The following is an 18,275-nucleotide window of genomic DNA, read 5'->3' as shown; positions in this document are numbered from 1 at the left end:
ACATACACTTTAAGTATAAATCATCAGATTTATAAAGTTTACTTGAGTACTGTTAAATATCAAAAATATCAATTTTTAATGATTTGCCATAAAATGTGTATTAAATTGCGAATTTCAAAAAATCAAAATTATTTGATCTCAGAATGACATTCTTCGTATTCAGAATGCAATTCGATATGTCTGATGTGTTCTAATGTCCCAAAATAAATACTGTCCAAACGTTCATACCCCAGCCCTTAACAACAGCTATTGCAGCTGGTATTGAATCATCAACAGTATCATATGCATTGCATATGCAAGATTATCTACCACAACATTATTCCATAATGTCATACAATTTGTCAACAGTCAAGTGGGGCCCAAACATTGCCTAGTTTGAGTCTTTATTACATATGGGGTGTGTGTGTGGGAGACAGGGGGGGGGGTGTTTGCTATTACTTGTTACTTAACTGTGGAAACACAATCTTAAGTTTATTTCAAAGTTGGGACATTTTCCTCCTGCTAGCTGTAAAGAAACGAACATCCCGGGTTGTTTGGCAACTAACAGCCCCATAACAATACCCCAAGAATATGAACTTGAGTGAACTAGATCATGTAATGTATTCCTACTCACCAGGCCCTAGAAACTGGCAACCTCTTGCTCTTACAGCAGCCCATAAGTTAGCAGACAACTGCTGCGTGTTCTGGTGTTGCAGCATCAACTCCGTCACTGTTCTTTCTCCAATAGATCTGGCTGCACGCATGGCTCTTGAACGCCTCTTCTTCCTCCACAAGTTGACAGTTGATTTGGGTGACCAGCTTGCGCTGCATGGGACGACTCAGGATGCAATTACTGCTACCAGCACCACCAACACCTGTGGAATAATAGTGATAAATGTTAACATACCTGCTATAAATATTACATGAGCAGGTGCTACATATGATTATCTTCATTGTTACATCACTAAATTTCCTGTTGATAGAATGTATGCATGTTTAAAGTAAAGCGCCCTCACACCGATCATAAAATGGCTGTTTCCAAGAATTTTGATGCTCCAAATCTTATGCAATTTTCAAATTTGGAATCTTTGACAACAAGAACACCAATTTCCTAGCACCAGTGTGGTCTTTTTGCAGGGGGGGTTAAACTCCATTGATTGGGTTTGCTAACTCAACCAACCCCCAAGAAAATTTCAATCCCCCTAACACCCAAAATAATGTCCCAAATAGTGTAAACACACAATTTCACCTTTGTGGGCTAAAAATTAGCGTCCTGTCGGACGCCCAAAACCAGTGGGTGGCGCAAATGCAGAAAGAAGTAGATGAACAAACTCTTACACAGACCAATGACAGAATAGCTGGGAGAGCAGTAGTAGCCTGCGCAATGGCAACATAGCCGGAAAGCGTAGACGATGATGATGATGGGCTAAAAATTAAGAATTTGTTCTCACAAAATTGTCGCAGTAAAACGGGGTCAAAATGATGTTTTAGATGGAGGTAAATTATAAATAAAGCTAATACGTAATAATAAGTTAAAAGTTAATTATTAAGTTATCTTTTACTTGACTTTTCACATTTGTTGGATAGTTATTTACAAGAAGGGAAATACAATTCATGAAAGAGTCCTTGCTATTTCATTAGGTGTACCCCCTCCCAATATATCCAACTGAACTACTGGTAATCATGTTAGTTGTGTTTTCAGCCACAAATATGACATAAATGCAATATTATCATTAACAGATTCAGGAAGAAGAACTTTTAAACAATAGTCATATGAATTCTTTATTGCAGTATATCTTCAAAACTTGGCAAATGTATGCATAGAAAGTTTACCCAGCGTTGAGGAAACTGTACAACATTTTAATCAGAAATCCTGAAACTAGCTTGAATGTATATAATCCCCAAATTTCTTGTAAAAGAATTATAATACCTTGTCTATTTAAGTGATGAAATCGGTGATGTTTCACTGGGACTGGTATCCTTGAATTAAATCCATGCATGAGAAAAAGTTTTGGTGGTTTTACTCCCTTCTTGGCTGCCCTTAAAAGTACAGCAAGCGAAGTCCTTTTTCAAAACTCAGTATAATAAGTAGTCCAACAAAAGATACCTAAAGTTGTGCATGTTGGCATTTTTGTGAAATTCATGTTTTTATAAAAATCAATGTTATTATATATGACAAAGGTTTATATTTGTGCGTAGTTTGCGACCAAACCTCTATTCAGGTAATAAAACCCTTGCATAAATTACCACTTATAGTTATATATGTGACATGATCAAGGGGAATGAGTCGCATGTCGGCCCTGTTTGAAAATGAGTTGTACACATGTTTCTAAGGAGGACATTTAGAGCTTTCAGAAACTGAAAATCCCATGTTGATACGACTTTTCTTCGTGAAGTTACGTCAATTTATCAATTGCTAAAAACAATATAAAACAAAACAATTTTAACACTTTCTTTGCCAATATCTCAAAATCAATATTAGCGACATCCGACTCATTTCCCTTGATCGTGTCACATATTATTCCATTTTTATGTCAACAGGTCTTGTGGTTCTTTGCAATTAAGTCTAAAAATGAGAAAAAAAGAACCTTTGATGAGCGCAGTGACTGAGTGATAATCTGTCATGCTGTAACAAGCCCATTACAAAAGCCAGTGGGAAATGGCCTGAACAGGAATATACCACAATTAGTTACTTTTGAAATGCTCTCTTTTTTTTATCTGAATTGGTATAACTAGGGGTAATGAAGTTGCATGTGCTGAATGATGTATCAAAATACACAAAATACACAAAACATAATTCGCCATCTATCGACCACTTTTATAAATTAGTTTTAGTGTTTTTTAAAAGAAATGGCCTTTGTTGCAAGTATAAGGATCCTTTTTGTGCACAATATAAAAATTCCTTGATGGATTCTGGCTTTTTGATGAACATTTTATATAGTAAGGGAAAAACAAAGTGAAACTTTTCTCAGAACACAAACAGACAGGGAAGGAAATAAATCTGTTTCCATAGTAACAAACTAAAAAGGAGAGTTATTTTTCATTTCCTGGAAAACTTGTCTTATATGTTGAAGGAAATAAACCCACCAGTTTTCAACTTTGAAATGCCATGACTTTTCAATTTAGAGAATTAAGGTACTGTTTTTAGCCCCTGTCATGCATCTATTGTCTCATATAACAAGGGCGACATCATTCTTAAACACTTTAATTCAGATAAAAATATTAATCATAAAGTATACCAAATTTTAATGAAATTAAATTCTACATTTTACAAGGAATTACCTAGGGCTTAGAATCGATGAGGCCCTTTGCTATGCACCTTTGATTGGTTCAAATAGCGCATACAAGTCTCCCACCGTAGAGCATGTGAAGAGCTGTTATTCCGTGTCAAATCACACGGCTAAGAACCAGCAATTGCAAGAACTTTCTCAAGTGTTTAAAAACTTATAATATTAGGCCTTATGAATAAAGTGCTATGGCTTGCATCATTTATTTCTAAATTTCATGAATTAATCCCAAAATTCGTTTCATATCTATACAAATTGCAATTCGTTACTGCCAAACTCTTTTCATGGGTAAAAAAATTCTCTAAAATGAGGGCCAATAATACTGACACTTGTTAAGGCACAATCTAAACTTCATTTAGTCTATTTGGCCTTCTATTAGTATATTTGGCCTAATTAGCCTTCTATTAGTCTTAGCCTTCATTTAGTCTATTTGTCTACTTGGCCCTCTATTTGGACTTCATTTAGTCTATAGTCTATTTTGCCTTCTTGAGACAGTAGCATCCATGTGTGATATAAGCAAAATCAAATGCTGTACATCTGTAGCGGGTTAAGTGACTGTGCCCTACAGATATACATGGACTATAATATGGCACAAACTTCCAGTCTGAAATTTGGATCCAAAATCTATGGGATACAGATCATGAGGGGAAATTGATATGAAATAGATATAGTGCACTACTGCAATATGAGACAACATTGATTTATTCTCTTGGTTTATTCCATTCTGGTAGGCAAAGCCTTACCTAATGATTTCAGATACAGGACAAGTTCTTCTATACACATCTTAGCTTCAGCATAGTGCTGATATGCATAATATGAAAAACAGGATTGTTTGTTCCATGCAAGGTCAAACAGACTGATGACCACCACAGGCACGAAGCAGGAGTTTTGCCAAAAAGGAGCAAAAGGTCAAAAAAGAAGGAAAAATAAATGATCTCCTATAGACAAATCGGATTCCACACATTTCTACACCTCAATGGCAGCCACTGATGGGGGGCATCCAACATGAAATGTGAAATGATGCATGATTTGCGGGAATTTTAAACTGTGTTCCATCACCCATGTGACAAAAGGATGCTGAAAGTTTACAATACAATACAATAATAAGATTGATTTTGAAGCAGGGCTTTTCCACCCAATTGGGCAGGTACAACACAAGTTTGGTGCCGATGCCCTCCAGTAATGGCAGAATGAATTCTGACCATCACTTGGCTCCTCAGATTAAGTGTATACTTTTGTACAAAGGTGAAAATTTGAAATAGTATCCAAGGAGAAATCTCATCCCTGCTGCCACCACAACAAATTTTGTACACATCCTTACCTAATGGCTTTAGATACAGGGCAAGTTCTTCAATACAGGCCTTAGCTTCAGCATAGTGTTTCATGTATTTTGATACCACGTTAGCAGGTATCTTCTGTTCCTCCACCGTGACTTCAGCTCCCACAAGCTGTAGGAGGGCGTAGTTCGCTGGCAGATCATCAATGTCTTGTGTGATTGGTGACTGGTCAAATGGGCACTGCTTTCGTTGCAACTACAGAAAGTGGTAACATCATGAATTAGTGAAAATTAAGTTTATATTTATTATAATAACATACATCTACATGTAGATGTAAATTAATGTCCATGGCATGCATACATGTATACATTACTCAGTAGACAAGGGTCTTTGGATCTGATCCAGAGGTACTTCTTGCATCGGTTGCCATAGCAGTCACTACTCATCAAGATAAAGGCAACAGTGGTTGCTGAAACGTATAAAAGAAAGTGCAATTTCTGGATCAGATGCTACTAAGTCCTTGTTTACTGAGTTTTACTACATACCGATCAATGTAATGAATTTGTTCAACCATGTATTCATGTACATTACATTTGAACACTTCGTCCATACATCCCATATCTGGGGATTTCCCTTTCCTGTACATTGCACATCCAAGATGCTTCCATGGCATGAGAATGGTATTAAAAGTATTCACAATGGAAGATAATGGTATTAAAATTATTCACAATAGAAGCTTTTGGGTAGGCACCAGAGTTTCGCGCGATTTAAAACGGCAAAAAGCGCTGGCCACTTTTCAAAATGCGCGAAAATGCGCCAAAAAATAGGTCAAAATGCGCTAAAATGCGTGATCCCATGTTATCAATGCAAAACACGAGAAAAACATCGGTAAAACCATGGCCTGTCAATCAATTACGAACGACTTCCGGTTCATTTACAGTTTCTGGAAAAAATAAAAAATAAAGATGGCGACCATCACAAATCGTCGATCACAATGTCGAAAGCAAGGGCAAATTTCCCCACATTATGCTTGGTTTAATGATCGTTATTTGTATTTTGATGTACATAAGTGAAGTTAGAACCAATATTGCGAGAATTTTCTTGTAAATGCTGCCGATTTGGGGCATAAAATCGTAAGTTTTAACTTTAAGCTTATCGATGGGTCAAAATCGTGAACATTCTCGATGGAACCCAAAATGCGCTGTGGACACCCAAATGCGCTGAAAATGTCAGCGCTTTTGCGAACCGCAAAAACTCCGGTGCCTACTTTTTTTTGGGTGCATTTCAAAACTTTATTTTTTCATTTGAAATGTTTAAGAAGTAATTGTATAGTGTGTTACGTGTGTATCATCTCAAGTTGAAAGTAATGCAATGTTGGATTTTACAGTAGCAGATTTAAATTGCATGCACTAACCTATACACGGGTGTATACATGATACAAACATGATTTGTCCATATGCTGCCGACCCAACCATGTAAACACACTTGATTTGAATCTGCCACTGTGAAATCCAACATGACGTTACCCGTAACTTGAGAAGAGACAAAGATGTTGTCTCTCCTCACATCAAGATGGACACCATCATCATTATCCTACACGCTCAACTTGCAATATTGCAATTTGCTCTGGTAGTATGATTTTTCAAACTCTCTGCAAGTCCTTGTGTTGTTGTTTTTGGTATGTGGAATGATATTAGTAGTTGTCAGCGACAACCTGTAAAGTGTGCCGAGGCTTGTGGATCAACGTCTAGGTGCTGTGCTTGTGCGTAGCACACTATAAATAACTATACTTTTTTTTAATGGGAGGTTATGAATGCCATTGGAAATGTGACCATTTTGGTACATCATCGGTGATCAGGAAAAACCTCCTATGTGTCATTGGCCCCTGAACATGTTTAAAGCAAAACCTCCTATGTAACTTCTTGGCAGTTTTGTTTTAAACATATTCAAGGGCCATAAATACATAGGAGGTTTTTCCTGCCCAATGACGACACGTTATTTAACTCACCTGTGAGAGACATGTCTTGCACACTGTGTGGCCACATCCCAGACTGATGGGACGTCTAATGTTCTCATTGAATTCATGATAGCACACAGGACAAGACAGGAACTCTGTCCACTGAGGTGTCTGAATCATAGGCATGATTGCTTGCTTGCTTGCTTGATTGATTGCTTGATACCCGTCACATCAGTGTCTTTTGAAGTCTTGGTTTGAACAACTGAAAAACAGAAAATAGGCGGTAATTTGTTAAGAGAAAATCAACTACATCAACTACATGTATTCTTTGGTTCATCTCAAATTTGGTAGTGACGTATGTGCATATTTCGCTGGTCATAATATCGAATCGTGCATACAAAGTTAATTGTGCAGAGTGTACACACATGTATACACCCCTACTTGTAAACATGCCAGGTGGGGATATGTGTGTGTAACTATCCAGCCGAGACTATCCAAATGCGCTATGCTATGTTGCATTGCATATGTTGATTATCCCCACTTTGCTGAAAAAAATCATGTGTGTGTATCACCAGTTAAATAGTATGGAATCAGATTGGTCGGATTCTGTACTATGCAATAGGGGATCTCACCCCCCTTATGCAGGCCTATAGATGCCAAACTAATGTGTTTAGCGCCCTCTGGGGGTTGTATAATAGCCCCATTAGCATGAAAAGTAAACCAGGGATATCCCCGTTTGCAGGCGTATCCCCTGTTTATAGGTATAGAATCGGAAATGTATCCCCGTTTTACGCACGCAAGAGGGTTTGTAGGCACGCTTGCGACGTAACCACTTAAAAGCATTGATTTCACAACCAAGCTTGAAGCGAACTAATTATGTATAGTACCTTCTGATGATAAATACATGTACAATAACTGATTTTCATATTGTGATTACTAACGTTGGACACACGCTATAATATATTCAGGAAATGTACTAGAGATGTATTGTACAACCACAGTACATGTAGAGATAAAACATATTCAGGAAGCTCTATTCGGATTGCTTGAAACACAAGTTCAGTCTAACCTTTGTTCCAGACCTCTCTAACATTATGTACAGTGTATACGGATCTGACAGGATCTCTGTTGTCAGACCATGCGATGTTATTCGGCCATGTCATTTTTTGTAGCAAAATGTGTTTTTAATGATTTGACATATTAATTTCAAGCTCTGGATCATTACAATGGATATACTGTATAGCATTCAAATGTCTTTCAGTCGTATTATTATAGTGCGTAAATATAATCTTTTGTTGTCCCAATTTTGAACTTCAGACATGCAAAAGTACACATAATTCACTTATCCATAGCTTGGTCCAATCACACACAGTACATTTTGACTCTATGTCAACTATTGTGTGCCCTACCTTAATTGCCTACACTGCATGCTCTTGTTGAAATCAAACATACGTGAAGTCTGTATTCAGATATCAATGTAATTATGATGATTCTGAGCTGAAAGTATTTTTTCCAAACGTCAACAAATCAGACACTCATCATTAGTTGTCATTACAGTGCCACTCAGTGTCACCCAAAGTTTTAACAGGATACTGTTGATTCCAGTATGAATCACAATACACACTAGCTTGGACTAGTCCATTCAAGGCCGTGACACAAAGTTGCCCTTTTTTTCTCGGAAATCTTACATGTGACCACTATATTGCAACAGTATAAAGATTATTGATCAACAATGTTACATAATGCTCTAATTTATTTTTCTAATACCCTGGCATTTTGACCATGAAAATGTTGTGACATTCAAAAGTGTAAACACACGGCACATCCTGTAGAAGTCCCCATTGAAATGAAAACCTTTAGCAGGGTATTCTAAATTTAATACAATGCATTCACAAACAAACAAACAAACAAATATATACAAACAAACAAACAAAATAATATACAAGCAAGCAAACAAACAAGTAAATGAATGAACAAACAAGGAAATGAATAAATGATGGTACAAATTAACTAATGATAATAAACACATGAAAAACAAATGATATAATTAAATATAAATAAATAAACAAACAAACAAACAAACAAACAAACAAACAAACAAACAAACAAACAAACAAACAAATAAATAAATAAATAAATAAATAAAATAAACAAATAAATTGATTGATCAATCAATCAATCATAGACATACAGGATAAAGATTTTACACACACACAATTACAACGTATACAAATAAACATCCTTTTGTGTTATCATTCAAAATTTACAAATCTGTCAGTGAACAAATAACCGTTAGTGAACTTGTAACCTTTGAATGTCTGGTAAACAAAGCATGACACAACCAACACAGGATTGCTTCTTCCATTACATTATGTACGTCCTGTTGTGAGAGGCAATATAGTACGCTATGGTAGTCCAACTGCATCAAGTCTGTCCGAGTTAAATTTGTTTACTGTACTCTACAATCAGGGTTTGATTTTTAGCGAAAACTTTATTTAGGCGATGTTCTTATAATATTTAGCATGTATACGTTTTCGTTGTAAAAAATTGCTATACAAGCTGAATTTTGTGTAGCAGGTTGTCCAAAATGGGGAGCATTTTGCTCCACAACATCAGTTAAATCGAACCCTGTCTACAATGTACAGTATATAGAAGTGGGAACCCTACTGTAATTCATTAAAAAAGTTCCTAGTATTAAACAGGAAATAAAAAAAAATGATTGTTTACCAATTTTGTTTGGTTGCGACATATTTCATGCTTGAGTGATCCTTGGTATCCTCAACTGCAATATCTTTTTTTTTTATTCTTTATTAATTTACTTTTGTTTGTTTGTTTGTTTGTTTGTTTACCCAGATAGGTCCGTGAGGGACACAGGCTAATCCATGGGAAATCCATGGACCGTTCCAAGCTCATACTAAAAAAAGCACAAGCTGATTAACTGATTTACACGTTTTTCCCAAATCTGGAAACTTTACCCATCTAACTTTTTTATTCAAATTTACAAATATATGGCAAAGTACTTCCTAGTTTTACTTTAAAATCAAATATTACCAGAATTGCCAACTCTCATGCATTCAGCATGAGTCTCACATATTCAGGCACTTTCTCATGCCAAGGTAATAAAGTCTCTCAAGGTAGTAATATTATCTCATGACATGGAAGTAAAATCTCTTGCATCGTCAAAATAGAGTCCGAGAAAATTTGTTTGTGTCCCTTCCCTACCCCCAAACTCTAAAGATTCTCTAGCGTCTGGGTAAGGAAAAAAATCATTAACATTCTTAGTCAGTAAACAATATTTCCATCCCGGTATGCCCCTGTAATCTCAAATTCTGAAAAGTTAGCAACCATGCATGACATATCTTGGAAATTTCTGAAAACTGTGAAGGAAAAACCCAGTTCCTCAAATTTCTTCAAAAAGGCACGACCGGGGATTGTACAGCAGGGATTGAGTTTTTGCCTTGCTGGGTGCGCATACATGTGTGATTTATATAACATAGGTATGCTAGGTGAATACAAATTTGCCATCAAACTGCATCATTTGATATATCAAATTAAAGCCCTTGAGTAAACAAAGCCAAAACTGAAAACCTTTTTGTCATATCACTTTCCGTAGTAAAGTTACATCTTGTCAAAGATTGACTTTCATCAAAAAGATTCAAAAACAAATTTGGCTGACTAAAAAATGTGTTAACGGTTTGCCTCTCATACATGTACCTATATAATATTTTGCAGTAAACCTTTGAATGAGAACATATTTTATGCATTGTATGTGAACATCGTGTATTTACTGCGTTGAAACACACTTGTCTCTGATTGGCTGTTGAGGCTATTTCGCAACACAATTTTGTGATGCATCGCTCGTCGCTTTTGCATCTATACTTTACACGGCGATAGCGATTGCAGACGACAATTAAAATATTCTAAATGCCACAAAATACATTTTAAAACATCAGTTGCTGTCAATAATTATTGTTTTGAATTAATTCATCACCAAAATTTAATAATTGAGAAAGGTAAATTAATTAGCAAAATAATAGATCCAGTTGGTTGTATTGGTTGACGCATTCACGTGTCAAGCGATATCGCTGGGAAGTTGAGATTTCTTCAACTTGCAAAAGCGAAGTCGTTTTTGCCTCGGCGATTTGAATCGATTGATCGGCTCGACGCTCTGGAAATGTAAGTAAACAGTGACCATGTGTGAGAATCGCTTTTCTGCAAAAGCAATCCAGTATACATTCAGCTTAAGGCTACGGTATGGGTTTCCTGTATTAATAAATATGCTGAGGCGATCTGCTGTTGCCTAGCTAGTGGAAATTTATTTAAACCAAGACTGACTGAGTATTGAAATGATTGACAGGAAGACAGCATTGTCAAAAGGAGATCTCCATGATATTGATAACATGATTGACAGCCGTATGTACCTGTGTAGTGTCTTGAGGCATGGGAGGGAACTTTCTGTGGAAAACAATGGAGCTTAATGTTCATGCTCGGGATTATCTGAATAATCTATTCCAACATACATGTACCTTTCAGTCTGCTTGTTTGATAATTGATATGACATTCTGCTTATTCAACATGATACATTACCACTTGAGCCAATCAACAACTAAGAAAACCCAATTACAACTTTCAGTAGCTGAAGAATTAAATCAATCTTTTGTACCTTTAAGTCTTAGGCTCATCAAGGACCACAGTGGAAATAAGTGTGCTTTTAAATGTATTCTTTTCTGTGTTTTTTATCCTTGGTTTGAATCCTAAATAAAATGAAATGAAATGAAATGAAGTGTTACACTTGATCTTTACCTTATTGGTTGCCAGTCTTTATCTTAGATATTTTTTCAGTATATTTTTCATGCTGCAAAGGTCATTTGAGGTCAACTTGTTATGCAATTTAAATGGATAGTACAACTTGAATCCTCATTCGCGGAAGCAGGCAACACTTGTGGTTTGAGAACTGTATACAGTATTTCCTCTATAAATGCCTCTCCTCTAATAAATGCCCCCCTCCCCTCCATTTTTTTTCAATGAAAAGGTAACCAAAATGCAAACATTTCCAGGCGCATGTAAAAGCTTTTAAAACTTGGCCATCACAAATATGCTAGATTACATGACACAGGGACCGCCTTTTGAGGAGAGCGAGAGCAATCGCTCTCCACTGCTCTCCTTAGTTGACCATTCTCTCTTTACATTCTGTTGTAAATACTCTAAAACAGCTCTCCTTGGAGGCTCCAGAAGAGCTATTTAATGCTCTCCTAAAAATTCCAAAAGACAGTCCCTGATGACAAGAGCTATTCTAACTTAAACTTCCATCCAGTTCATTGCCAAATTGTGGCAAATTATTAAAAGTAAATCATATGCTTAAAATGCACTTTACAGATTGTAGTATTTACCGCAATAATAGGACACATATTCCATGGGCGCCGCCATCTTGGATTTGAACCAGGAAACAAACCTGAAGTGATTGATACATTTGTACTTCAGATTTCTGCTGTGATTTTTAAGCTTTTTTTATTGAAAGTTTGTAATAAACATCCCCATGATCATTTTAATATTTTGATTTTTCTCTCTTTTTAAAATTAAATTTTCATGGATGCAGACAGCGTTCGAATTAAGAATTTTTTTTGAGGTTGTCCGCCGGACAACCTCAAAAAGATATTTGGTTGTCCGAAAATATTTTTGGTTGTCCGAAATTTATAATGAACTTTTTGTGCCGTAAAAAATTAAGTTGCAAGTTTAAAAAAACATACACTGCCGTCAATATTCACATGTCACACACCTTTCCCAAACTCACCTTGTTGCTATTATAAAATATCAAATATATCCAAGAAAATACAGGTTTAATGTCCATCATTTATTTATCATCAATAAATTCATATAAATTTGTGCTGGATTTTATGCTTAAAAGCATCAGAATTCCCCCGGGCAGAATTCATTCTTTTCAAGAAGTCAAAAGACGTAAACATGAACATCTCCATTGATAAAGTATCTCATTAATTATTCATGAGCTCATTGGGTTTCTATGGTCCGTATGCACAAAAGAGTTAGACCGAGTCTAAAGTTAGACCTGGTCTAAGTGGAATTTAGTTCCATCAGGAATGGTCCTTTACTATTGTTTCCTTCTTAGAGTAGCTAGCAAATTCAGAATTTAAATGCAAAGATCAAAAATAATACTAAATAACTTAAGCAAATTTAAAGGAAAATGTCTTTCCTCCTGGAACTAAATTCCACTTAAACCAGGTCTAACTTTAGATCCGGTCTAACTCTTTTGTGCATACGGACCTATGGGTTTCTAATTTTCTATGCATGTCAGGGTATAGCTTTAGGGGGGTCTTGAAAGCCGTGATGTCAGAGACTGGTGTCAGAGGTCAGGTCACTCTGGTCAGGTCATGAGGTTACCAGGGGCCCGGCCATGTGCTAGCTAGCTTGTGTACCGCTTGATATTGCACACCTGGTAAAGGCCAAGGTTATCATGATGTTTATAAAATACTTGCTACAAATTTATGGGAAAACAACATTTTTAGTCATGATTTCTTCTGAACATTTCAAGATTTATGCAATGCATTTTATGGTAAGCTTACTCTGTAACATTGGTACACATTTTTATGGTTGTTCCTCGGACAACTGCCGCCAGCATTTTGGGTTGTCCGACGTTCATTGTGGTTGTCCCGGACAACCGGACAACCACTTATTTCGAACGCTGGATGCAGACAAGGCCTACATGTATATTAAAGGAGGATTCCGATTTTGCGTTTGCGAGTTATGCATGATTATGTGTATTACACTGCTCCATAGACAATGTGTTGTAATTTCGTTCTGGTGCACCAGAACGAAATTCAAATTTGGCGATATTTTTACTAAACGAATCTGCAAGAAATATTTGGTACATAAACATTATATAGCCAGAGGTATCCAGTGGTGTAAAAATCTCAACTTTTTTGGGGAAAAGTGGGGGGATGAGGCTGTGGATCACGAAATGCCCCTTTAATCCTTGATAAAGTTTATTTTACTATTCAAGCTTTGAATATACAGTAATACCGGTATTCTAGCTGCGAAGTAACATCTCAGCCTGGTAATCCCTATTCACATATCTGATTGATATGACCACTTGATAACTTTAAATTTGGTCTTATTAGTCAATTAGATAAGTAGAGATAATCTATTGATTGGATTACAATGGTTGAACAGGTGGAGGGGTTGCCTATCAATCAATCAATCAATTCTGGACTTCCCACCTCTTGTTTCAAGTGCATAGGGGAGATTGGGGTTAGTTGGAACGTGGGGTAAGTTGAAACATTGTATTTTTTTCTGACACAAAAAATTAATTTGGTAAAATACTGGCACCTAGTAATAGGTATTAGTAAGGGTCATCCACCAAATTAGAAACAGCACTGATGCCCCACCAGTGTTGGCTTGGGAAAGGAATATCTGTTTTTTGACTTACTGACTAATTTTATGCCCCTCAGAAAAGATGCGTTATCTCCATGTTGTTCAAAGATTCAGGGGATTATTTTTGAGTATCATAAGCACTAGTAGTAAGTCCCAGAATAATGTTAAATAAAAGTTTTATTGTATTTCTTATTTTGTGTAATGAACTTTGAAATGTAAAAGTAGGCATCGGGGTTAGTTGAAACTTTTGAGGTGGGGTTAGTTGAAGCGTGAAAATCGCATAGAAAAATATGGTTAAAAATTTGAGTTTTTAAAAATTTGTAACATGTTTACCATTTCTTCAATATTGCTTTAATATGGTTAAAAAGCAATAATACAAGCAAAAAGTGCACACAGAAAGTATGTTTTATAATATTTTAGGCTTCTCATATTTTGGTCCATGGTGACACTTGTCACTTTGTGTCCAAAGTATTGACCCGCACTCCCACATATTTATTTATTCATTTTTTCACACTGATTGTATGTTAAAGGGTGCCTTCAAGGGAAGTATAACCCTAACAACACAATAATAATTATTTTGAAATTTTTACAAGCCGTGTTTCAACTAACCCCACCGTATGTTTCAACTTACCCCAGGGGTGGGGTTAGTTGAAACACTTTTTTCAAATTTTCAAATTGGATTATATGAATAATCATAAGCAGGTCCAATAAAGTTTAAGGCTGTATTTGTAGCATGTATGTATATGTTTATACTGATATGGTTAGTGTTTCTTGAAAGTAATCGGTTTTGCGTTAAAAAGACGATTTTGTGAAAAATGTTTCAACTAACCCCAATCTCCCCTAAATGTCACTATAGGGCCCTTGCACAGTAGGTCAATAGGTCAAACTAAGTGACCTATGCTGAAATCAGTCAAGCGTGGTGGAGGACAAGCAAGCTCAGTTTTCTGCACTGTTTCAATGCAAAGTCATGCTCTGAGACATTAAAATCTGTCTCTGAAACACAATTTCATCATTAAAATTTTATTTTTTTGCTGAAAATATAAAGAAATAATTCTGAACAAATCCTGTGATGAAAAATTAATATAAAAGTGGAGATAATTGAACATTTTCATGGCCAGTTTGTCATGAACCTGAATTTCTCCCATTGCTCAGTACAGTGCACAGTGCATTGTTTGTCCTCCAGCAAAATATTTTTAACATTATTAACATCACAAATTTGCAACAAACCCAAATTGTGAAAAAAATCATTCCCGGGCAGATTTTTCGCTATTTCTCCATTTACGATCCTGCCCAAAAGTGTCTCCTTTTGACATGACACGTCACAATCAATCAATCAAATTTATTTCCATCAAAAAAGGTTGGAACTGGTCCTAATCTTTTTTTTAAGCTCAAAATTCTAAGGTTTTCTTGTCAAAGTTTTTCATACCAATTACTTTTGCTTCTATTAAACAACATTTTAGGAGCAGTGTTTCTTCACCACTCAAACATTGTCAAGTGACCAGAAATGTTCATTGCATTTCAAGGTCAGTGCTAGACATGTCCACATTGCTTATTATAGAGGGCGACATTCAATCCAAAAAGTTTGGACCACAGTAGCTCATAGTCAATGGCTTAACTGTGTAATCCCCATAGGGAAATACAAAAATTTGAAATTTGGACACCAGAAACTTGACGACACAGTCTAAAAAGTGCTGGTACTTTATCCTTGATACAGAAGTCAGCATGCAGTGAAAGTTAGATTTCATAAAATAAAATCGCCTTTGTTTAAAATGGATCATCGTGGTAAAAATGATGCATTACATGCATTTTTTGTACAGTAAGTCATTGTAAGGCATTGTGAATGATGGTCGAGAAAAGTGCAGTTTTTAAAAACAGACATATGCCCATAACTTCGCTAGTTTTGACCTACAGACATGGTTGACCCCTCATTTTTAAGTTAAATAATCACCTTTTTAAACAAAATAATTTCCATGTGAAATATCCTACTTGAAAATTTTGTGAACATGCCTATCAGTGCTTAACCGACCAGTGTAGGGTTACCATTTTAGTTGAACTTAGCTGACCAGTGCAGGGGTACCATTTTAGTTGAACTTAGCTGACCAATGCAGCAGGGGTACCTAGTACAAGGAACTTATACGATGTCCTCATTCACAAACTGATACTATCTGTCCATCGTATAAGCCTCTTACCTTACGATAATGTGGTGAAGGAATATTACACAGTCAAGAATAGGCTCCATCCTTTTTTGGTTCTGAACCCTCCCAGTCTCCCAAAACATCAAAACATCAAAATCATTGTACATTTACTTACTTAAGACTGTCCTTTTTCATACATGTATTGCGCAGACAAAGTAGGGCCAAGCTAAATAGAAATGGTCAAATTTTGGCAAAATATCTCTCTGTGTAATCCTATGTAAGTCGATTTGCCGAATTATGGAAATTGACCTCAATCAATGCCGTCATGGACGTAGATGACCTGAATTCAGAAATATTGGGTTTTGTATGCATACAAAATATAATCTAAAATGTTTTACAATAATTAAAACAAATATAAAAAATATTAGTATTGTATAAATTAATTATTTAGTATTTTTAATGATCAACATTATGACAATATTAAGAAAATTAATAATAATTACGTCAATTTTTCCGATATATGTCAGAGGTCAAAGTGTCCCAAAACTGCTCTCAAAAACCGGAAGTTAGAATGGCGATTGGTCTAGTGCCGTAGAGTCATATGGGCACGTATTTTTCACTGAAATTTCTCCGTAATGAGAATTTGTTTTATTTTGTGAAGTAGCAGGATATATTAATGACTTTCTCTGGAACACCTGTGGACTGTATGTGAGTATGAAAAAAACATCAACCGCCTGGAAATACGCTATGTCAGTAAACTTATTGGCGAGCGGTCCGAATTTTGAGCCATACAAGTTTACGTGGTGAACTAAGGGGTACCACAGTCAGTGGCACAGCGTGGGTCATCAAATTGGGGGGGGTAACAACCATAATTGGGGGGCACCGGGTCTGATGGGGGGGGGGGGGAGCACAAGCCATTTTTCAGCCATTTTCCTATGGGATTTTGAAAAATTTCAGATCGATTGGGGATTGTGCCCCTATGACGCTACGCCACTGACTGGGGTACCATTTGAGTTGAACTTTAATAGACCAGTGCAGGGCATGGGGGTATACGTCGAACAACTGAATACATGCACAACGTGCGGACCAATATTGTATCATCATGCACATGTGCATGCTATGTGTCATTGACTTTGTTGTTATTAGAATTGTCATGATTATGGCAACCGGTCATGCAGTACGTGAGTAAGCTTACATGTACATAATTCACGTTCATGACGTTCACATTTCATGTTTTCAAACATACACGGCACTTACCTCGTCATCATTGCGGTTAATTTAACCAGTAAATATTAACTTGCACAGCAAGCTTTTATGGCAAATAAAGGCACGCTTCCACTGAAAGCGGCATTAACAGTAAAACTGACTCACTTTGTCAGCGTGACAAACGCGGAACTTTCTCAACAGCGTCCATTTTCACACTGAAAAAAATTCGGAAATCAATGCGGAAGGAAAGTCGAAATTTCTGGATTTAGCCAGCTCATCCAGCCTTTATGAATATTTATGAAATGACGTAAGAATAATAAAGCCACCACAAAATAATTGTTTGTTTGCAACAGTGCCAGTTGCTCAAAAAGCAACTGGCAAAAGCTCAAAATAACAATAGTATTAAAATAAAAAAGAAGGGAAATAAAGAAAGAAAAAAGAACGACAACAAAGACAGATAATTAGTGCAATAAGAAAAATTATAGATCGTTATGTAATGTTTTTATGACAATGAAAGAGGTACAGTAGGCCTATAGCATAATTTTTTTGGGGGGGGCCAAAAGGGGTGGCAAGCATTTTTGGCAGGTCGAAAGAGGGGTAAAGCGATTTTTGGCAGGTCGAAAGGGGGGGCAAGTGATTTTTGGCACAGATATTTTGGGCACCATTTCTATATTATGCCCTAAAAAGGTGTAGGAAAACGTTACGAACACGTTCAAATGTGCAAAATGTCCTGCTCGCTGCGCTCGCACTATATGTATATATTAAAGGTTTTAAATTTGGGTTCCTCAAAATCTTGCATGTGTAAGGGGGGAGGGGGAAAGATTTATTGGCACATCAAAAGGGGGCAAAGGTTTTTGGCACGTCAAAAGGGGGGAAAGATTTTTGGCATGGCTAAAAGGGGGGCAAGCAATTTTGGCAGACCATTAGGTGAGAATTCACCACCCCAGGGTAGGGCCTACACATAATTATTGCACAGCCCCTTATTCTTTGTGTATGGGTTTGACAATCTGGAATAACCCAGAAGCCTCTTACCCCCAGCCTCTTACAC

The 18,275-nt window shown here is 36.5% G+C and overlaps 1 protein-coding gene across 1 annotated transcript in view; it reads right to left on the bottom strand.

Moving 5' to 3' along the window:
- The window catches only part of LOC140137928 (uncharacterized), a 38,015-nt gene extending 20,561 nt beyond the window's left edge, over positions 1-17,454 (bottom strand). The window contains 5 exon segments of the mRNA XM_072159734.1: positions 614-758; positions 760-854; positions 4,588-4,798; positions 6,552-6,762; positions 17,279-17,454. Coding sequence (XP_072015835.1) covers positions 614-758; positions 760-854; positions 4,588-4,798; positions 6,552-6,686 — 586 coding nt within the window. The 5' untranslated portion in view covers positions 6,687-6,762; positions 17,279-17,454.
- Between the last annotated feature and the right edge of the window lie 821 nt (positions 17,455-18,275).

Source organism: Amphiura filiformis, chromosome 17 (assembly GCF_039555335.1).
Source record: "Amphiura filiformis chromosome 17, Afil_fr2py, whole genome shotgun sequence".
NCBI lineage: Eukaryota > Metazoa > Echinodermata > Ophiuroidea > Amphilepidida > Amphiuridae > Amphiura > Amphiura filiformis.
Note: the sequence above shows the minus strand (reverse complement) of the source record. Positions and strands in the feature narration are given on the sequence as shown.